The sequence below is a fragment of the Peromyscus californicus genome, unplaced genomic scaffold (genome assembly GCF_007827085.1).
Source record: "Peromyscus californicus insignis strain IS unplaced genomic scaffold, ASM782708v3 Scaffold_11__1_contigs__length_118956290, whole genome shotgun sequence".
NCBI lineage: Eukaryota > Metazoa > Chordata > Mammalia > Rodentia > Cricetidae > Peromyscus > Peromyscus californicus.
The window spans coordinates 74,986,447-75,009,841 of NW_026294402.1; the positions used below are offsets into that span (position 1 = coordinate 74,986,447).

Here is a 23,395-nt window from a genome sequence, read left to right on the forward strand (position 1 = left end):
AGGTAACACTCCTCATTTTCCAGTATTTAGTGTGTGTCCCTATGTACTAAACACTGTTATGGATATATATTCCAGAACTGTAATCACCTAGGAAATAATTAGTTGATACTCTTCTTATATATATGTGCAAATGCACATGTGTGTGCAAGCACAGATATGGAAGCCCGAGGTCAACCTCAAGTATTGTCCAGCTTTTGAGACACTGTCTTTCACTGCCCTGAGACTTATCATATAGCTAGACTGGTGGGTATGCAAACCATGGATCTGCCTGCTTCTGTCTCCCCCACTGGGATTACAAGCCTGTCCCTCCACGCCCAGCTTTTTGTGTTGGTCTGGGAATCAAACTGAGGTTCTTTCTCATGCTTGGGTAGCAAGCACTTTACTGACTGAATTATCTCCCCAACCCTCCACCCTCTTTGCCTTTTTTCTTTTCTTTCTTTTTTTGAGAGAGAGATTGTTTCAGTATTCGCTGTGTAGCCCAGGCTTTCCACAAACTCTGGGCAATCCTGCCTTCACTTTTCAAGTGCTGGAATTACAGACACGAGTCACCACACCCATCACTTGTTGGTATGCTCTAAAATTGTTTATTACTTATTTTTTTCTTTCAGCCTTATAGTTATATTTATTTCTTTACAGGTTTAGAAGAACAATACATTATTTTAATTTTTCAGACTGGCCTTGATCCTCAGGCAAATGTGGTCTTTGAAAGTATCATTACTGACATTGGTATAAAGAATAATGTTTCCAACTTTTTTGCGAAAATTCCTTTTGAAGAAGCCAATAGCAGACTTGTTGCCTGTACAAGAAGCTATGAAGAGAGCATCAAAGGAAATTGTGTGCAAAAAGAGAACAAAGTGAAAACTGTAATTATATTTACAAATCTTACAGTCATTTTAATGATGGGTAATTCTGTTTGTTTTTTGTGATGCTGGGGATCAAACCCAGGGCTTTACATATTCTAGGCAGATACCTCGCCGCTGAGCCACACCCTCAATAATAATGAGTAATTTTAAAATGGAATGTTTTAATATTGCTCATTTTAATGTTAGACTTCAAAAAATCCATTTTAAAATTAAAGATATTTAAGTTTTAAAACAGTATTTGATAGAAGTTTTGGGATCTTTTTTAGTTCCTTTCCACACTCTGTTCTGTTCCTTTTTCTCCCGTCTTTCTCTCTGTACTGCATTCTGAGCATACACATACAGACACAGCTCATTCATATAGATTGTTACCGTGTGTCCTAGAGCTGAGGGTTAGGTCCCCTGTGCATAGCACACACTTGTTTTAACGTAATTGACAACATTGGAAGTAAAGGATATACTCTGACTTCGAGAAAAAGTGCATGCAGTAATATAGAAATGCCTCAGAGTTAGGTAAGTCTCAAGCTGTGTGAGCCATGGTAGAACTGTCCCATTTCTACAGCTGTTGGATTCTATTAGTTTCGAGGTTTGCTTAGTTTATTGGGAATAAATCTCTCAGCCTGGCTGCAAACTTAGAAATGTGGCCTATTCAAGGCATAATTTGATGGGGTTCGTTCATTTGTTTCAGGGTCTTGGCTTTATAAGCTGACCACAAACTGGCTGGCCTGCTTGTATGTCTTAGGTTCTGGGATACACCTATGCCCACCAAACCCAGCTGAAAACTTGTTTTTTTCTCACTCTGTAACTCTGGCTAGCCTAAGACTTACTATATAGACCAGGCTAGCCTCAAACTCACAGTAATCTGCCTTCTTCCCACTCTTACTTCAAGGGCTAGGATTAAAGGTGTGCACCACCATGCCTGACAAACTTCTTTTTATTGCTCTCTTGTGCCATTATTCTTCATCTCCAATGAACTGTATATCTACCCACAAGACACAGTCTTACTAACTAACCTCATACTTGTAGTGGGAGGCAGGAAAGGAGAGAGGGAGAGATCCTGCCTCTTTTGCAGAGATAAAAACCACAAAGCAGGTGGCATGGACTCAGGGTTCCCTCTAGTAATTCTTAAGCTCACAACTGTATGTTCTCAGTCCCTGTGCCCCCACTTCCTGCAGACTGCCTAGCCTTTGAACTAAGGTAGGTTTCCACTGCTGTCAGAAAAAAAACAACGTTGGGGTTTGTTTACTTTAGAGGGTCTTCTCTTACCAGTCTGATTTAATAGGAATAGTAGAAATAAGATCTGGAAAGCCATTACTATATTTTGTATGGAAGTGAAAGTCACCCTATTCCTGGCTTTTTTTGTTGCTTCTCAGTCATATATATGTTTATATGTATGTGTGTGTATATTATATAGATTTTATACATACATACAAAATATATTTTATATATATATAATATAATTTTTATTTATTTCTTTATTTTTTGAGAGGCAGGATCTTGCTGTATAGCCCTGCCTGCCCTCAAAGTCCCTTTGGAGACGAGGCTGTCTGAAGCCTGTCGTGAGCCTGCCCATGTCTCCTGAGTGCTTTTTCCATTTTCCATTGAACACCTTTTCTGCCTTGCTCTTTTTATTTAAAAAAAAAAAAAAATTCCCAATTAACTTCACAAATTGGTTATTTTCTCTACCAGATGCCCCTTGAATCTAAAATACAACTTAGAAGCAAACAAGAATTGCAGTTTTTTGATGAGGAGGAAGAAGCTGGAGAGAGCCACACCATCTTCATTGGCCCAGTAGAAAAGTGAGAAAATTCTTTTTTGTATGCAATACTTAGAAATGTCTGTTTCTGTGTTTAGTAATGCTTTCTTCCTCCTTTGTTATAGATTGATAGTGTATCCACCACCTCCAGCTAAGGGAGGCATCTCTGTTACTAACGAGGACCTGCACTGTCTAACTGAAGGAGAGTTTTTAAATGATGTTATTATCGACTTTTATTTGAAGTAAGTTAGCTAACTTATTAGCAAACTTTTAAACATCCTGCCATTGTATATCTTTTTAAATCCTAAAGTCTAAAGTCAGACTATTCGATTGAAATTTTTATCACTGCGATATACTCTGACGCTTAAGAGTAATCCTCTACTCAAGTATTTTACTGTGCCTATGTTTCCACATTTTAAAAATGAGAATAAAGGGTTGTAAGACTTGAATGAAGTAGTAATATATGTGAGGTAGTAAGGACTGTACCCAGCAAGCACAGTTTTCATAAATACTAGCTTACCATGTGTAATGAAAGGGCCCACATATATGAAACAAAATAGAACTTACCCTCCTTATATCCAGGATGTTGTTTTCTAGTTTATTTCAGTGTATCTCATAACTCAAAATGTGTTTTGAAACCTGACTGTTGAAACCTGCAAAATTGATTTAATAGCTTAGTAGTGGAATTCATTCATACTTTGGAAGGCAAAAGACATGTAACTCTAGCTGCAGGGGTCTGATACCCTCTTGCGGCCTCCACTGGCGCCAGAACTCACATGCACACAAAACATAAGCATGAAGAGCATATTTTTAATGATGTTTTGGATGGAGTTATAGGTCAGCTTGGCTTGGATAGGAACACTTGGTTAGCATATGTAAAATCCTTAGAGATTTTATGCCTAATTATTCTATAAAATTATTACAAAGGATTGTTGAAATCTCCAGCTGCGCTATCTTTAAAGCCACCTGTATTTTGAAGTTCTATTGGTAGGAAAATATGCTTTTATATCTTGTAGAACTAATCTTTATCACTACGTGATATTTTTCTTATCCCTAATCTTCCTGTTCTTGAGTCTGCTTTGTTGACAGAAGAGATGTTTCTTTTCACTTTCCTGGCAAGCATTTCTTCCTTTTACTTTTAACCCTTTAAGTGGGTATTTGATATTTTGGGGTTATTTATTATTAGACTGTGTAGCTGAGGATGACCCTTGGACTTCTGATCTTGCTTGCTGGTGGTACAAGAGTGTACTACCACACCCAGCAAGGAGCTGAAACTTGCTTATGTGAGGTTTGGAGAATAAACCTAGGGCTTTATACATGCTAAGCAAGCAATCTGCCAACTGACCCCTGATATTTTTGTTATTGTTTGTGCTTCATACTGAAATCTTAAGTTTTTATATTATACTAAAAATTTAGTTTGTAGTCCTGACTTTATTCAGGACTCATATTTATAGTTTCCAATTAAATTTTATATAATAAATGTTGCTGGACTTTCTTTGAACTGCCAGCTCCCAAATAGTGACATGGAGACTCCTTATTAATTATGAAAGCTGGGCCTTAGCTTAGGCTTGTTCCCAGCTAGATCTTAAAAATTAAATTAACCCATTTATATTAATCTATGTTCTGCCATGTGACTCATTACCTCTCCTCCATACAGTATGTCCAGTTTTCTCTGAGTCTCACTGGCTTATCTCTACCTCTCTGATCCTTCCCAGAGTTCCTATCTCTGCCCAGAAGTCCTCTGTATCCTTTCCTGCCTAGCTTTTGGCCATTCAGCTCTTTATTAAACCAATCAGAAGGTACCTTGGCAGGACCCATCTTCACAGTGTACAAAAAGATTATCCCATAACAAATAAATCTCTGATGTAAAAAGTATGCAGTTGATAAAGGAAGTCTAGGAAAATACATACATGCTATAAAATTTTTATTAGTATCTCTAATGATGTTTTTAGAAGTGAAATAAAAGGGCAGCAATTTTTCTTGTTCTGTGGGGTTTCGTTACAATTTTTTTAAGATTTGCGCGCGCGCGTGTGTGTGTGTGTGTGTGTGTGTGTGTGTAGGCATGTGCGCAAAGTACCCACCAAAACCAGAAGAATGTCAGATCCCCTGGAACTGGAGTTAAGGGGAGTTGTGAGCTGCCCAAGTAGGTGCTAGGAACTGAACTAGGGTCCTCTGGAAGAGCAGAAAGAACCTTTAACTGCTGGTGTTTCTCCAACTTCTTATTTTACTTGTTTGAAAAACGGCTTGAATCCCCAGCCTTTGTGTTCAAAGCCCAGCTGCCTGCACTTGCCTGGGACCTAAGCACCAATAGAGGGTGAGCAGAGACAAGATCCACAGAACTTGCTGGACAACTAGTCAGGGCCATAATAGAATGTGAGAATACAGGAGAATTAATGTCTTTTAAAGGTGTGGATTTAGAGGCTGGAAAGATGCCTTAGCAGTTGCTGTTTTTGTAGATGGCCCAGGTTCATTTTCTAGCACCTATGTGGGTAGCTTAGTGCTGTCTTTGACTCCAGTTTCAAGAGATCCAGTACCCTCTTCTGGCCTCCCTGGGGCCCAGGCACACACAAATACACAAAAATATATGAAATACTTTTCATTGCCTAAAGGTATTTTGGTGATTATTGCATCTAGTACATGAAGTAAACTGCATTTCTTAGAGATAGGGATTATGGTGGCCAAATAAATTATATCACTGCTTGACTACTGTCTACTGAGTGAACTGTGATCCATTATATGATAATTGTTTTTGCTTCAAATAGATACTTGGTGCTTGAAAAACTGAGGAAAGAAGATGCTGACCGAATTCATATATTCAGTTCTTTTTTCTATAAACGCCTTAATCAGAGAGAGAGGAGAAATGCTGAGACAACTAACCTATCGTAAGTCAGATCTTAACAATTCATTCAGTAGTTATTCCTTAGAATCCGTGGGTATTAGTTCGCCATGTCTCACATGTGATAGCACATTTACAGACGTTCATGTCTGTAGCTAGAGTTTTCCTGCCTGGCCCACAGTCAGGACAAATCTCTCTCACCCGCCAGTCCCAAGCCGCTCAAACCCGATCAAGTAAACACAGAGACTTATATTGGTTACAAACTGTATGGCCGTGGCAGGCTTCTTGCTAACTGTTCTTACAGCTTAAATTAATCCATTTCTATTAATCTATACCTTGCCACGTGGCTTGTGGCTTACCGGTACTTTACATCTTCCTTGTCCTGATGGCGGCTGGCAGTGTCTCCCTCTCCAGCTTCCTGTTCTCTCAATTTTCCTCTCTGTTAGTCCCGCCTATACTTCCTGCCTGGCCACTGCCAATCAGTGATTTATTCATTGACCAATCAGCAACACATTTGACATACAGACCATCCCACAGCACCTCCCCTTTTCTTTTCTTAAAAAGGAAGGTTTTAACCTTTACACATCTCCAAAGTCAGCTTGGTATATTTGGGAATTTGGGCGTAGCTTCTCTTACTACTTCCTGTTGGAGGGGGGTGCTGTATCTTCTGGGGAAACAAAGAAAATTTTAGGATCATGGAGTAGTCCGTGAGGCTGTATCATCTGAGCCACTTGTCTTGAAACGGCTCTGGATGCTGGATCATCTGGGCCATGGTGTCATCGGAGACCTTTCAGGGGGTCTTGGCTGGTCAAACCTGATGTATCTTACTCTGGAACAAATCCATAGCCTCTTGCTTTCTGTGGAAACAAAAGAGACTCTTTTCTAAAGCAACATATCCTTACATCCAAATTTTGAAGTTAAAGTATCTTTAAAATATACGTACTGGTTTAACTCAGCTTCCTTTACAATCAAACATCTCTCTGTAGTTAAGAATCCCAAAGACAACACAATCCAGACTCTCTGTGTAATAGTCATCTCTACGTGGCTTATTTTTTATATTAATTTTACTGTCTCTTTAAAGACTTTATTTTTTAAAACCATGTATTTGTTTCTATACTGTATATATCACCTTTTTTTGTCTCTTTCAAGCCTACGTATATTTTACATACATTTTAAACTATTACATCTGAATCTGTCTTATTGTGAATCTATTGCTTTAAGCTGCAGCAGCTGTGGCTGCTGGCTCCGCCCACCGCAGCTTCCCAACATGGTGTGGTACTTTACCACCAGCTCTGGGAGCTATCGTGGGTCTATGCTTTTATCCAAGCAGCGTGTAGCCCAGAAACCTCTTTTTTTGTTTTGTACTAGCAAAGGCTAAATCCACAATGTAGCTTAATGTGCCACTTGCAGAGGCCTCATTCCCGCCATACTGCAGGTCGAGCGCGCATGCCAGCAACCCGCCAGTAGCTCAAACCGGCAGCTGCCGCTCATTTGAGAGAGACAATTAGGAAGCTGTTTTTAGCTCCGTTTTAGAATCTTTTTTCTCAGGTTTTAGGTGGAAACTCTTGCCCCACGTTGGGCGCCATTTGTAGCTAGAGTTTTCCTGCCTGGCCCACAGTCAGGACAAATCTCTCTCACCCGCCAGTCCCAAGCCGCTCAAATCCGATCAAGTAAACACAGAGACTTATATTGGTTACAAACTGTATGGCCGTGGCAGGCTTCTTGCTAACTGTTCTTACAGCTTAAATTAATCCATTTCTATTAATCTATACCTTGCCACGTGGCTTGTGGCTTACCGGTACTTTACATCTTCCTTGTCCTGATGGCGGCTGGCAGTGTCTCCCTCTCCAGCTTCCTGTTCTCTCAATTTTCCTCTCTGTTAGTCCTGCCTATACTTCCTGCCTGGCCACTGCCAATCAGTGATTTATTCATTGACCAATCAGCAACACATTTGACATACAGACCATCCCACAGCACATGTCTTGTAGATGAAATGTTGCAGTATTTGCTTTTGACCTGCATATATTCTTTCAGATACTTTATTTCTAGCATACTTGTACTAGAGTGTAACACAGTAAATATTTTTTAGGCTGTGTTTTTTAATGGGTAATAACAAGGAAAAGTGTATGTGTCTTAAGAGTATACTTTCCCTCAAAAGTATTTTCTATCCTCAACTTGTTGAATTCATTAATGCAAGATGAAGGGCTCATGATATTTGAAAACAAAGCCCAGCAAAAGCCTCAAAGATCTCTGTATTCACCTGCTTGTTTCTTGAGTGTGCCACCAGGAAAAGCACACCAGGTCAGATTTGTTGTTTTTCTCATGGATTTATGTTCAGCTGCCGTAATAATCTTGCACTAGTTTAAGGGATAACTTTTAAAAATCATTTTTCTTTTACTGAGCAGCATCATTTATTTGTTTCTACTCTCTCAAAACAATGTCCTTGATTATCTTCAGAGGTTGTAGGTTTAATGCCTAGAACAGTGGTGCCCAAATAGGACTTATTTGTATTTCTTAGATGGTTATGAAGCCATCATTGCTGTGCTAAGCTCTTAGAATGATTGTTCTCATAATAGTTCAGGAGATTCTATTCTGCTGTCACACCTAAGTTCTTTACAGGTCATCTCTGTATAGTGAGGGCATTTAGGTCTTAATCTTAGATTTAATCAAAAGGCTCAAGAGTTGGGGCTGCTATGTCAGATAAAACTCCATTGTCTACTGTTTATGAAGTTCCTAATTTTATATCATAGACTTGAGATAGATTTCTGACATTGGCCATAACTTATGGTGCTGCTCTGTGTCTTGACAAACAGTGCGTGTTTTACTTGCTCCCTTACTTTCATTTACCAGTAAGTCATGCTCTGTTAAGTATCTCAGTATAGTTACCAATAGCAGCACTGACTGCACCAGTGAAATGGTAGAGACGAAAGAAATTCATCCAGGAGAAGCACTTAAATTCCCAAAATATTGTAAAATGAACTAAATCCCCTTACCTGCAGATTCAGTGATGAGGTTTCATGCCTCCCCTATCTGGCTTCATTTAAAATACTCTGTTCATGGGGCCAGAATGATGGCTCAGTAGTTAGGGGCACTTACTGCTCATGCAGAGAGCTAGGGTTTGGTTCCCAGCACCAAGTGGCAGCTAACGGCCATCTGTTACTCCAGTCCTAGGGAATCCAGTGCGCACCAGGCACACATGCGATACATATACATATGGTCAAAACACTCATACACATAAGATAAAAATAAATAGGTTTTTAAGTTTTAAGATACTGGGTTCTTTTCTCAACTTGTTAAAGCATCAAGTGAAACTGTGAGGTGTTACAGCTGGATGTTCTAATTTGTAAGTCGCTATACATAAGCCATAACTGTAATGACACTCTAGAAGGTGATTATCTGTTTCTTACAGAATACAACAAAAAAGACATGGGAGAGTGAAAACTTGGACCCGGCATGTAGATATTTTTGAGAAGGATTTTATTTTTGTACCCCTTAATGAAGCGTGAGTAAAAGTCTTTATGTATTAAAAATACGTATTTTATGAAAGTAAACACAGTTCTCTGTTGGCTCATAAGATACAGAATTTTAGCTACATGCCTTTAATCCCAGCACTCGGGAGCCAGAGGCAGGTGGATCTCTGAGTTTGAGGCCAGCCTGGTCTACAGAGCAAGTTCTTGGACAGCCAGGGCTACACAGAGAAACTGTCTTGGGGAAAACAAAAATACCTGACAGAATTTTGTAGAGCATATTGGACAACTTCTTCTAATTTTATTTTATTGGACAAAGTATAAGAAAGTAATTTTTAAAAATGATGCTTGTGTGGTATAAGATAGTTTGTGGAGATTACCTTGTTTGAAGAAATGACTGGATCACATTGAAGAATTTGAATCTTTCGTTTAAAATTCACTCACATTTAATAGGAAAGGAAAAAGCGGATGAATTTATGCCATTTCCTCGAACTAAAGCATGCTATTAGAAGCAGTCTAACTGCTTCAGTAGAAATGTTCAGATGATATATTGTGCAGCTTTATCATGTGATTAAGATTGGAGAGTTTGTGTTTCTTTGTGTTTGCTTTTACTTTAAAGAACCCATTTGAAAGAATGGTCATTTGTTGTGATCTGGGGAGAGTGAGGTAGAAGTGTGCATGAGTGAAGAAGTACCCTTCCTATTCGGCGGAAGAGCTGTTTTATGGCATGCACTGTGACTTAGTATTGTACTCTGCTTAGACACATCAAGAAATGCTTTACTCTGCCCCTTTTTTATCTCTTTATAATTGAAAGAATTATGGCTGAAATTAGTATTACGTAGGATCGTTTATATCTAATAAGCCTTACTGTGTCACACTAGATTGTAAATTTCAACTGTGTACTAATTATTCATTCTTTTTTGTAAAGTAAATTCACTTTGTAATATGAGGGAACCCTTCCTTTAAAATGTTTTGGACATGTGTGGCTGTAGCCATGGTTTCTTCGAAGAGTAAGGCCCAAGGATCACTTCAACACAAGAATTTGAAGTTAATTTGGACAACATATTAAGATCCCCTCTTAAAACAGATAATAAACACTATGTTTTGGGGCCTAGAAGTGTAGCTCAGTAGCAGGCTGCTTGGCTAGTTTGTGGAAGGCCCTCGGTTCTATTCCCAGCACTGCTGTGCCATTTGTGTGTGTATGTGTGTGTGTGTGTGTGTGCGCGCGCGCTGTCTGTGTGATGTTAATTAGGAGACCTTAGCTCTCTTTAGGGTCAAAGCATCAGTTATACAAGACTGTATTACTATGCATAACATAATAAAATTCAAAATCAAGTTTAAATTTATTCTGCATAAACTAAGGCTTCTTAGAATTTATCGTAAAAAGTAGCACAAGCATCTTAGGAGAAAAGAGGAACGTTGTTTGTAAGAAATAAATAATAAATATTATCTGAGTCATATATAATTTAGAGCCACTATAATCATTATCTTTGTCAATAGAAGTTTCCATTAATCTTCTAGTCATCTTACATGTGATGGAGAACCAATACAGAGGTGCAGGCCAATACAGAATTCTGCAGGAAGGCTACACCCAGGAGGTGATTGATGGAAACAGTCTGCAAGTGTCTAGATCTTACTTTTCATTTTTTTTTAAGAGGTGAAAGCCACAGATATTTGATATGTGCCAGTTACTAGATAGGCCACCATTGGTTTGTCATCTGCTTCATTTAGTAATGATGTTAATTTTTTGTTTTTTGAGATAGGGTTTCATGTAACCCTGGCTAGCCTAACTCTATGTAGGCCAGGCTCCTTGGACTCAAAAAGATCCACTTAATCTCCACCTCCTAAGTGCTGGGATTAAAAGCATGCACCACCATGCCCAGCCTGATGTTAAGTTTTTAAAGATTTATTTTTATTTAATATGTATAAGTGTTTGCCTGCATGTATGTGCACCACCTAGAACTGTAGTAAAAAATGTTTGGAAGGTGCCATTGGGTTCTGAAACTGAACCCTGGGATCTCTGCCAGAGCAGTAAGTGGTCTTAGCCAATGAGCCATCTCTCTAACCTCATGATGCTGTTTTTTTTTTTTAATTAAGTTTATAAGTTGTTATCAGTATTTGCTAAAGAGCACAAACCTAGAATTTGGATATAATCCAGCCATAATAAAATTACCTATTTTAGCCTCTTCTCATACTAGCGATTTATGTAGTTATTTGGCTAGAGGCGGATGTCTTGAGTTCTAGGCCAGAACTGGTCTACATAGTTGAGAGCCTGCTTTTTTGTTTTTGTTTGTTTGTTTGTTTGTTTGTTTTAAAGCTACAAATTTAAAGCCCTGTATTCTTGAGGTTAGCTTCTCAGCACATGTCCTTTCAGTCAGGAGAAAAGAAAGGTATTTTGCCTAGTTTTTAGTGAGGTAACAGAAAATGTATGGCTTCTTAAATTGGCATGATATCAGAATGGTAAAACTGTTAGACTACTATCACCACAGTGTAGGTTGAAAATCACATTATACTATAAATACTGTTTTTCAGGATTTTATGTAGTCCAATGCTGTCCTCAGACTTGATATGTAGCCAGAGATGACCTTGAACCATTGGTTCTTCTTCCTCTCAAGTGTTAGAGGACAGTCTTTTGCCACCTTGCCTGGCCACAGCATCAGGTTTTGAGACACACTTTTTGTCATTTCAACATTTCTAAAACTGAGGTGGAACTTAGAAAGTTTTAGTTATCGAAACAAGGATGTTGATACACTATTTTTGCTGCTTAAACTGACCTAAGTCCATTGTATACTGAGAATGAGAATTAATTATTAAGAATGGGAAAGGAGTATTCATCCATCTTGCCTTATCTATATCTATATATCTATATATAGATATAGATATATAGATATATATCTATATCTATATCTATATATCTATATCTATATATATATAATTTTCCCCCCCCTGGAGACATAGTCTTACTGTGTAGCTCTGACTTGCCTAGAACTTGCTATGCAAACCACACTGGCCTCAAACTCATAAGAGACAGCCTGCCTCGCCTCTGCCTCTGCCTCCTAAGTGCTGGGATTAAAGGTGTATACCATTACACCAGGCTCCATTTGACCTTTTAAACACTGAGACCAAAACCAGTTTTTATGACCTTTGTACTGAATGTTGTCAGATGAATAGCACTTTTCCTAATACTATCTTGGAGTCATCTAAGTCATGCAGAAAAAGAGTTACCTAATGATGTCATGCTGTTCAGGTTGGGGGTTTAGGTCAGTGGTAGGGTACTTGCCTAATATGCTCAAGGCCCTGGGTTTGATCTGTAGCAGTGGATGAAAAAGTGTTTTCTACTGAGAAAATATTTATTCAACATCCTACTACATGACAGATATTATACTCAGCTAATAAGTCTTCTTTGATCTGTAGCCTACCCATTACCTGCTGGCACATAACCCCGTGGCTAGTGAATAAAAAGTTGTTAGTGACTATTAGGCTATACTATATGTCTTTTTTCTGGTGGACTATACAGTTGATAGCCTAATATATGACATCATGAACTTGTACTTGATAGCTAAAACTCCTTAATTATACTTGAGATTTATAACAATGCCCAGATTAGATATGCCATTTCCTTTTGATATTAATGTATTTACATTTTAGCATAGCAGAAGACTAAGGATTATTTAGATACATACTTTTCATAATAAGCTTTTCCGAACAATAGAAAGAGACATGATAAAAATTTGAATGGATCTTTTATTCCAAAAACAAAGATTAAGAAGATTGTTTGTGCCGGGCGGTGGTGGCGCACGCCTTTAATCCCAGCACTCGGGAGGCAGAGCCAGGCGGATCTCTGTGAGTTTGAGGCCAGCCTGGACTGCCAAGTGAGTTCCAGGAAAGGCGCAAAGCTACACAGAGAAACCCTGTCTCGAAAAACCAAAAAAAAAAAAAAAAAAAAAAGAAGATTGTTTGTAAGAGTGAATATAGGGTACATAATCCTAACAACAGCAACAAAAATATTAGTGGTCATTATGGTATGTTAACCATTGATAAAATAAACAAGTGAGAATTGTTACAAACAATACAAGAATTTTAAAAGATCAATGTTTGTTCACAAACTTGCAAAAACAATATTTCAATTGATAGTTATTGAGAAGCATGATGAGCTTTTCCAATGATATGTTTAGTAGTGTTGTTTGTTTTTACAGTGCACACTGGTTTTTGGCTGTTGTTTGTTTCCCTGGTTTGGACAAACCAAAATATGAACCTAACCCTCATTTCCATGAAAATGCAGTCATGCAAAAAAGTTCAGCTGCAGAGGACAGTTGTGTTTCTTCTGCCCGTGAAATGGACAGTTGTCCACAGAACTCTTCTGCCAAGCCTGTGATTAAGAAGATGCTAAACAAAAAGCATTGCTTAACTGTAACTGAGTCCAGTGCTGGACAGGAAGAAAGTGAGCCTTGTTATCGGAGAAACACATACAGTGTGAAATGTAGTGTGAAAAAAAAAAATCATGCTATAAGTGAAAACGAAGAATCAAATAATGGAGAATCTGCATGCCAGGAAGTTACTGATAGAACTAAAAGTGAGAATGGCCTACAGGATGAATGTTTAAATTCTGTACGTCATCCAGGTATGTACTGATATACTATGAAAGAGTAAAAGTTAAAATAGAATTGTTAAAGCTACATATTTTCTCTTGTCAGGCTTACTGAGGTAGAATTTACTTACAATAACATTAACTCACTTTATGGGTGTCACTTAAGTTTTATTAATGTATTCAGTCATGTAATTACTATGACAACCAACATTTAAAATCTTACATTACTCGAAACCCCCAGTGTCTCTATTGCAGTCGGTCCCATCTCTTCACCCCTAGAAGCAGAGCTAGCAGCTCTAGTCTAGAGTTTATGGCACCTCTGAAAAATTCTTGTGTAACAGGTTGTAGACACACGAAAATTAGTGTAATACTACCTACGTGTAGTACATATTCGATAAATGAAAAGTAATTTCATGCTTAGGCTTGAGTTTCACCTGCTTGATATTACATGTATTAAGTACAAATAACTCAAAATTCAAAGGAAAAATAAACCTTGAAATTTGTAATTCTGCCCCAGATATTTCTGTAAGAGATACTCAATCTAGACATGGAAGCTTCACATTTTCCACTTATAAGAGTTTGGATTCATTTTATTTCATAAAAAAAACTCCCTAGATTCAAAATATACAGTAGTTTCATAGGTTTAACTTATAAGACAAATATGTTCAGTCTTCTCAATTTTTAGATTGGTGAATTGAGTTCAAATGGCCAAAGGCAGAAAGTAAAGCTTTCTCCTTCAAATAAAGTGGGATCCCTTTTCCTCGTTCTCCTTCACTCAGTTTTACAGGAAGGGGATACTAATGCCTTTTTTATTTCCTTTCAGCTGTCATGAATTGGTTCTCATTTCCTTCAATTAGAAACTATTGTTTCTAACCTCTTTAACAGAAATCTAAAAGTTATGATCAAAATTCTTTGGTATCAAGTCACTTTCCTCTCCAACCCACAAATACTCCATGTGTTGACTTCAGCCTTATCCTAGCCAGGGTTACTATTGCTGTGACAAAACACCATGACCAAAAGAAACTTGAGGAGGAACGGACTTACATGGCTTATACATCCAGATCACTGTTCATCATTGGAGGAAGTTAGGACAAAAACTCAAGCAGGGAAGGGACTTGGAGGCAGGAGCTGATGCAGAAGCCTTGGAGGGGTGCTGCTGACTGGCTTACTCCTTATGGCTTGCTCAGCTTTCTTTCTCATAGAACCCAGGAACAATAGCCTAGGGATGGCCTCACCCACAGTGGGCTGGACCCTCCCCCATCAATCACTAAATTAGGAAAATGTCTACATGCTTGCCTACAGCCTGTTCTCATGGAGGCATATTTCAATCAAGGTTCCCTCCTCTCAGATGACTATAGCTTGTGTCAAATTGACATAAACTAGCCAGTACAAGCCTCATTCAAGCATGTGTACATCAAAACATCTTACTCTACCCTTTAAGGTTTTGCAGGGTGGCCCCTCACACCTGTTGCAGAGTATCAAACACAGGGCCTCACACACACTAAGCAAGCACTCTGCCACTGAGCTTCGATCTTCAACCCCAAGAATATGTTCAGGTATTATGTGTCAATTAAAAACTTAATCTATTCTGTAAAAATCCATAATACTCAGTGTAGTCTCTGCCTTGCAAACATTAAACCATGCATAGACCTATATAAGTTTTTGTTAGGTAAGGTAGGCTATAGAAAAAAAAAAGGAATTAAAATTATGGAAAATTGCAAATAAAGAACATATTTTTGGTGCTCTACCACTTTGTATTGGTGAATTAGGAGGTTCACATCTGGCATGGCAGCACATGCCTCTAATCCTAGCACTTGGGAAGTGGAGACAGAAGAATCAGGAATTGATGGCCAGCCCTGCCATATAACAAGTTTACGGTCAGCTGGATTATGTTGAGACCCTGTCTCAAAAAGCCAAGAGACACCGGTATGGGAAGGAGGACGTTGCTGAGCTTTTGTAAGGATAGTTTGCTATAATAAGCTTCATAAGGTCCTGGAGCCATGAGATGAACTGGAAAGGGAACAAGAAAAACAAAATTGGTCATTAAAAGCCAAACAGATCAAATCTTTGTCTACAGTCTAGTTCCTTAGGATGCAGTTAAGCAAATTATGTAAACAAGCAAGTATTTAACCTGTAATTCTTTCGATGTCATTATTGTAATTCTTGATTTAAAAAAAATAATAGTTATTTGTGTGAAATTTCCAGAACCAGAAAATGTATAGAATAGTGATTGATTGCTAAGGGGTTTCAGCAGGAAAAGATAAGAGGTAGGGGAATATAGAGACAGTGTTAATATGGGATTTCTTTTGAAGGCTTTGAAATTGACTTTGAGGGCTGATGATGGAGCTCAGTGGTAGAGATCTTGCCTAGTTTTGGTGAGACCCTGATTCAATCCCCAGCACCACCTAGATGATAATATCAAAAACAATATTGAGATGGCGGGTAGTTACACATTCTTGTGAATATATGGCTAGTTTTGAGAATTTGTGGAAGATTGATTCCAGCCCCATTCCACCCAAAAAGGTACCCAAATCCATGGGTCCTCAAGTTCCTCATGTATATACTATTGCATAGTATTCATTTATGGTGTGTTTGCAGCCTCCTTACTCTAAAGCTTCTCTAGATTACTTCCATCATCTAATTTGTTGTAAACACGTAGTTTTAAATAATACTTCTGCTTTTCTCTACTCTTAGTTTTTATTTATGGTGCTAGGGATTGAACCCAGGCCCTATATATGCTAGGCAAGCACTCTCACTTAGCTGTATCCCAAGTCCCTATCCTGAATTATTCGGGGAACTAGAAGGGAAAGGGGCTTATATTACATGTTGAATACAAACAAAAATTTCCTCCAAATATCTTTTTTATAGAATGGATCTCACTGTGTATCCTTGCTGGCCAGGAACTTGCAGACATCTGCTTGCTTCCCTTGTGCTGGTATTAAAGGTGTGCACCACCATTCTATACCCCCTGCCCTCCAATATTCTTGATCCATACTTGGTCGAATCCACAGACAGTGCCCATAGATAGAGAGGGCCAACTATATACTAAAAACCACTGGATTGTGCATAGAGAGGGCCAACTATATACTAAAAGCCACTGGATTGTGCATTTGAAATGGGTGAATGTTATGAATTATATTTTATCACAGCTATTTAAAAATAAGACTAAGGAATATAGCTCAATGAATAGAACACAAGGCCCTGAATTCAGTCAGCAGTACCACTAATAGTATAAAATGGTTTGTTTTTGAACAGTAATCTTACACACTTTAATGTGAGCTCAAATAAAGAAGTGAGAGACTGTGTATTGGAGCACAACTTAGGGCTTTATGTACACCAGCTACAGAACTTCCAAGTGCCCCTGCAAGTTGTTGTTTATTGAGTAGACAGTTTCGTTGGAAGACAGTCTCAAAGCCCTAGTGGAGACTAAAGTATAAAACAATGTTTTATAGAGGTTCCATGATTAACAGGTTCATTTGTCTTTTTCTTGTAGCTGTGTGTTTGTTTTCCTTTCATATGTATACACCTACATCAATTATATCTCTATAATTAAAGGGAAGATCTGTGAAAGAAGTGTTTCACAAAACAATTTCTTGTTGTTTGTGTGAGTGCTAACACTCATGTTTTTTTTTTTAATCTTATTTTAATTCAATGCTGGCAGCATCCCACAGTTTGAGAAGTGGTGCTCTAAAGTGAGGTGGTTGTTGTTCCCTCACCCTAAACACACACACACACACACACACACACACACACACACACACACACACAGTGGTTCCTTAGCTTTTATCAGATGCTTTTGAAGAGCTCATTGGCTCAAAAGTACACTAAGTAAGGGTGCTCTCTAAATGTCACTTTCTCACCTACAGGAGTGTGACTAACCAGTCTTAGAATGATGGCACATGAAAAGTTAGGAGCTCATTAAAAAGTTTGTGCCCTAATTAATTAATGCCTAAGTAGCTAAATTCTATTTTTCGCCTGGCTATATAGTTCAAAAGATGTATTTTAAATAGTTCACATAATTTTAACTCAGATCCATGTAGTTAACAAGTGTTGACTAATAGTGTCAGATAACATGCCACAGTAAATAAATAGGATTATGTCTACAGCTTTAAGGCCAGCTGTTGGAAGGTAATGTATGATATCACTACTTGCCACTTCGTTTTTTCAGCTGGACATCATGTGAAATAATTGACCAGATTGAAGACATGAGGAACATGTGGTTTTAAAATTTTTTTGGGGGGGAGAGGCTAAAATTATTTATTTATTTATTTATTTTCAAGATGGGGTTTCTCTATGTAGCTTTAGAGCCTGTCCTGGAACTCGCTCTGTAGACAAGGCTGGCCTCGAACTCACAGATCCACCTGCTTCTGCCTCCCTAGTGCTGGGATTAAAAGTGTGCATCACCACCGCCCAGCTGTAGATTTAAAATTTACAGTCACACTCAAATAGGTAGATACTGGTCTGCTGAGATGGCTCATTGAGTAAAAGTGTCTGCTACCAAGGCTGGGTAACCTGAATTCAGTCCTCAGAACCCAGATGTTGGAAGGAGAAAACTGACTCCTGAAAATTACACTTTGATCTACACACACAGAAGTGTGTGTACACATACACACACACAGTAAATATCTAAATGTTTGCTTTTTTATAGGATACTTTTGTTTTCACTTATTTTAAAATAATTTTTAAATACATATATGTGTTCTGGGTATGTGCAAGTGCCCCCAGAGGCCAGAGGTGGAGGTGTAGAATCCTCCTAGAGCTGGAATTGCCTCATGATGTGGGTGCTGGGAATTGAACCTGGGTTCTTTTTAAGGGCAGTAATATGTTCTTAATCTTAACTGCTGAGTCTTTTCTCCATTCCCCCCACCCTCCACCTTGTTTTAGACAAGGCCTTGCTGTGTAGCCCTGGCTGACCTAGAACTCACTGCCCAGACTAGTTGGCCTCAAACTTAGAGATTCCCCTAGCATCTGCCTCCTGAGTGCAGGCATTAAAGGTATGCACCACTGCGCCCAGCCTAAAAGAAAGATACTTTTTGAAAGCTGAATTATTTAAACTACTTTCTCCTGTTCAAGTACTAACCAAGCCTAACCCTGCTTAATTTCTAAGTTCCATTGAGAATCAGACACATGCAGAGTGGTCTGGCCATAGACTATATTATTTTTCGATGATTTTTGAAATACTTTAGTTGGTGCAAGGTAAATATTAATGTAATAATACTTTATAGATAGGAATCTGATTGTGTTGACTTTTTAATTGCCTGGGGATGTATACAGATTTTTAGATTTAGACAAAGTTAAAATACTTAATTTTTAAAACAGATATATTGAAGAGGTTATTGTGTGTATAACAGAAGATTTACAATTGTGCTTGATTATTTTAAGTAGTATGTTTCTGATTACAGCATTTTGATTTATATATCTTTTTTAGGAGTACATTTTATTTATCTTCTTTCTCAAGATACCTTGTTTATTAAAAAAAAAGCCCACTTTATAGCTTTGTAACCTGGATTGAAGTAAACTTTTCTACCTAAAATACCTAAAGGTCATTCTTTATGAATTTTTGAAATGTCATACATTCTTTTAAACAATATTGGTATATGTGGTATTAAAGTCTCTGACTCAGTTTCGTGTAAATTTAAAATTTCTGTTAAATACTTGGTTTGACAAGCTTCTTTTATCAAAATGATTGACTTTTAACAGTATTCTTAGAATGAACTTTAAAGAATATCAATTCAGTTTTATCCTATGAACCATTTACTTTTGTGGTACCAACACCTATAGTTGGTTTGTGGGGTTTCATTTTATTGAAAAGTAGTAATATAACCAAACTTAAGTAAACAGTTGCTGGATCTTGTTTATAACTAGTATCCTAACATGACAGTTATATTCATAATTCTTCACACACACCCCACTCCACCCCACCCCCAACCCCCCCCACAGAGTTTCTTTTTATAACAGCCCTGGCTGTTCTGAAATTCACCTTGTAGACCAGGCTGGCCTTGAACTCACAGAGATCCGCCTGCCTCTGCCTCCTGAGTGCTGGGATTAAAGATGTGCACCACCACCGCCTGCTATACTATTATTCTTCTGATAGGTACAGAAGCAAGTCTGTTTATTTGTACTGTTTTTTACCCTTTGTTTTTTCCATGTTTTCATAATTTCAATCTTAAAGCTATATATTTTTATCTTGTAGTCTATTCTATGACTTATAGTTTTGTTTAGGAATTACTGTTTTTGGACTCTTAAAGCTTTCTATTCAGTATCTGGCACACTCTTACACACAGACAGATTCATACACAGATTTATATAACCTTGTTTTTATTTTTTCGTAAGTTTCGGGTAATAGAGTAATAGAACAGTTCTGTAATTTGACATCAATCCATGTTTTTATTTTAAAATAACCTACTTTATATTTGTTGTATTACATGCTGTAGCAGATTTTTGTACCCTCAGCTGTCTTATATTATTAGCATTCATTTTGGTATTCTATCCGCTGGGTTATAGGCCTGAGCTTTTTATCATACAGTGTTTCCTATTGATACAGATGCCTTAAGCAAAATCAGACTAAACTACGGTGATCAGTCAGCTGAAGGTGGTAAAATGCTTGAAGATGAACTCATTGACTTCTCAGAAGATCAGGATGACCCGGTAAAATCAGATGCTTTGTGAGAATCTGTTACAGAATCTTAGAAACTATTCCTTCAACCAGCGACAGAGGCAATATGGCTTCTGGATTGGGGTTGTATTTCAAAACAAAACCAGTTTTCTAGTTTGAAGTTCCTAGGACACATATATTAGTGTTGTTGAAATTGTGATATAGGGTTATATATATAAAATGAAATTGTGATATAATACTACCTGAGAAAGTTTTAATATAAAGTTAATTCTCTTGGAGTGGGGACTGTATAGCTCAGTGGTAGAGGGCTTATTTACTATGTACTAGGCCCTCAGTTTGATGTCCAGCATTGGATAAAATAGAAAATTAATCATGTTTTCTTTGAAAACATTTATGAGCTATACTTGACCTTTGGTCTAGCAATATCTGAGAGGCAAGTAGTAAAATATTCAATTATGTAGTACACATAATTGTAGTATATATAAGAATAGCAAAATTATAATTTTTTTTTTCACTTTCCCAGTACCTTTTTTCTTCTCCAGTGGCTATTTTCTTTTTTTTCCCAATTTAATGTGCATGTATTATAAGAACAGATATTTAATTAGCAACATAGGTGAACTATATTATTTCCTGGATCTTATTTGCCCTAATAAATATCATGAACACTTACATATAAATTATAGTTTTGGAGATAGTTTATTTAAATTGTAAGAAAAGTTAAATGAGAAACTGTAACATACTGTTTCTTAAATTTTCTGTTTAAAAATTATATTTGTTTGTTTTGTGTTGGGACGCACACCTGCGCACCCCAGTGGGCATGTAGGAATCAGCACAATTGCAGGAATCTTTCTCCTTTCCCCATGTGGTTTTAGTACTAGGGAAGACTGAGTTGTTCAACTAGTATCTCCATACTTTCTGCTGCACAGTTTTCCTTTTTGCTCAGTCTGGTGGCGGGGGTTTAGTTTATGATGAATAACTGTAAGCTACTCATTCCTTACTTTACATGACAGGTAACTGCTCTTACCAGACGAGACTAAGGACTCACTGTGAGCCATGACTACGTGCTGCAGGCCTCAGGGTTCCTATTCAGATATGTGGCCTGACACAGGATTAAGATTGTGAAGTTTTTTTATATTTAAACAACTTATATAGGCTTTACATGATGGGCAATATAATACAAATATCAGAAATTTGAAACAAATTTCTTAGCACTACTTTGCACTTCACATTGGAAATCTCATGTGGTAGAAAGGAAAATAACTTTTATTTTCCAGCCATATATTATAAGCCAATGGATAATTGAAAAATGACCTTTTATTTCACAAGATTGTGTGGAAAGGAAAAAGTAACATAAATCCTCCTTCACCATATGTAAACATCTGAAAGCTTGTTCTAACACTAAAGGCCTGGTGAGCTGGCGTATTGGGCAAAGGACTCGCTGCACCTGCTGACAACCTAAGTTGTATCCAGAACCCACCTAAATTTGGAAGGAGAAAAAACCGACTCCACAAAGTTGTCCCCTGATCTCCACCTGCATGCCTGCATACATACACACTTCATATACACATGCAATAGTGAATAAGTCTTCAATGTTAGTGTTTTAGCATTGGATAAATTTAATTGAATAACAAGCTGAATTTTCTAGGTCAGTTTCCTCCCTGGGACTCGAAGTGTTGCCATTTATTTGCAGGAGTTTTGTGTGTGGGGCTGTTTCCTTAGATTATTAGTTATTTCAGTAGCACGTTCTTAATAACTAACCAAAGGCTGTCTTTTACAGGATGATAGCAGCGATGATGGCCTCCTTGCTGATGAAAACTACAATTCAGAAATAGGACAGTGGCACCTAAAACCCACTATCTGTAAACAGTAAGCATTGACTACATCCTGCAAGCTGTGTGGTTTTTGTTTTTGGAGTCATAGAATGAAACACAACAGAACAGTTCTAACTTAAGCAGAATTTACAAGTGCTCTCAGGATCATGGAGGAAAAGTGGGTATGCTGTCCAGAGATCGAACAGGGAGGCCATTTCTGGCTTCCACTTTGCAGTTTTCTCAGCCCCTGCTCCCACAGATGCTTATACACCTTTATAATGAACCACTATAACTTTGTAGATAATATTTTTGAGGAGAAAACACCATATATAATCCAAACAGTAGCATGAAGTTGGCAGTTAATGTTAGGTGGTCCCACCCTGCAGACCTGTTTTCTACTTAGAGACTCACTCAGACTTGACAGGATTCTAAGAGAGGAAGTTCAGTCATGCTTCATATCCTGGTGTATCTGAGACTGTGTGCATTACTGAAGGGACACGGTGCAGGTGGGAACTCTGAAGATAGAGTAAGTCATTACCAATTTCTAGAAATACATGTGTGTTCTAAAGTATCCCCAGAGACTCCCAAACCTGTTAAGTGAATCAGTACTGCCTAGTACTACACTTACCTCCTTTTACTTTGCTGTGGAAAATGTTAGCAAAAACTGCATTAATGGACCTTGAAAGGCAAACTTCACTTATAAAAGAAAATATAGATATTTAGAGGGAATGTAACTCATAGTTAAGAGATCTGTAACAGGCCTAATCAGTGTAGCTCAGAGTTAGATGTATGCTTAGCATGTTCAAGGCTCTGAGTTCAATCTTTAGCAAAGAGAGAGAGATGGGGGAGGTAGAATGGAGGGGAGAAAAGATTAACATTTTGGACTACTTTTGCATATTAGATTTCCTCATTTATTTTGAGTTTGCAACATACATCTTTTTTTCTTTTTTTGAGTTTTTCGAGACAGGGTTTCTCTGTGTAGTTTTGGTGCCTGTCCTAGATCTCACTCTGTAGACCAGGCTGTCATCGAACTCACATAGATCCACCTGTCTCTGCCTCCTGAGTGCTGGGATTAAAGGTGTGTGCCACCACCACCTGGCTTGAGTTTACAACATACTTCTATAGAATTAAAATTCTGAAGATTAGATCTGAGTTGCATAGAATATTCTAAAATGAAATCTTGCCTAAAAAATACATTGCGTCATAAACAAATTCTTGGGATTACCTTTTGCTTTTCTCTAAGAAGCTGTAGTTCAGTAGATAGTTAGCAGGTAAGGGCATTTGCTGGCAAGCCTGATGATACCCAGAACTCATGTAGTGGAAGGGGAGAGCCAGCCCCTTCAGCTTCTTCCTTCACATGCATGCCATGGCACATACATGTGCATATAATACTTAACTTTTATAGGGCTCCTTTTTATTATGCTGGAGTTACATTACTATTCTATAATGTAATGTTTAATA

General features: G+C 37.9%; 1 protein-coding gene across 1 annotated transcript in view; it reads left to right on the forward strand.

The window, feature by feature from the left end:
- The window catches only part of Senp6 (SUMO specific peptidase 6), a gene marked incomplete at its 5' end in the record, with an annotated part of 78,980 nt that overhangs the window by 48,537 nt on the left and 7,048 nt on the right, over positions 1-23,395 (forward strand). The window contains 8 exons of the mRNA XM_052730305.1: positions 637-863; positions 2,550-2,659; positions 2,742-2,858; positions 5,379-5,498; positions 8,862-8,954; positions 13,116-13,540; positions 20,052-20,155; positions 21,901-21,989. Of these exons, the coding sequence (XP_052586265.1) occupies positions 637-863; positions 2,550-2,659; positions 2,742-2,858; positions 5,379-5,498; positions 8,862-8,954; positions 13,116-13,540; positions 20,052-20,155; positions 21,901-21,989 (1,285 nt within the window). The remainder of the gene's footprint in view (positions 1-636; positions 864-2,549; positions 2,660-2,741; positions 2,859-5,378; positions 5,499-8,861; positions 8,955-13,115; positions 13,541-20,051; positions 20,156-21,900; positions 21,990-23,395) is intronic.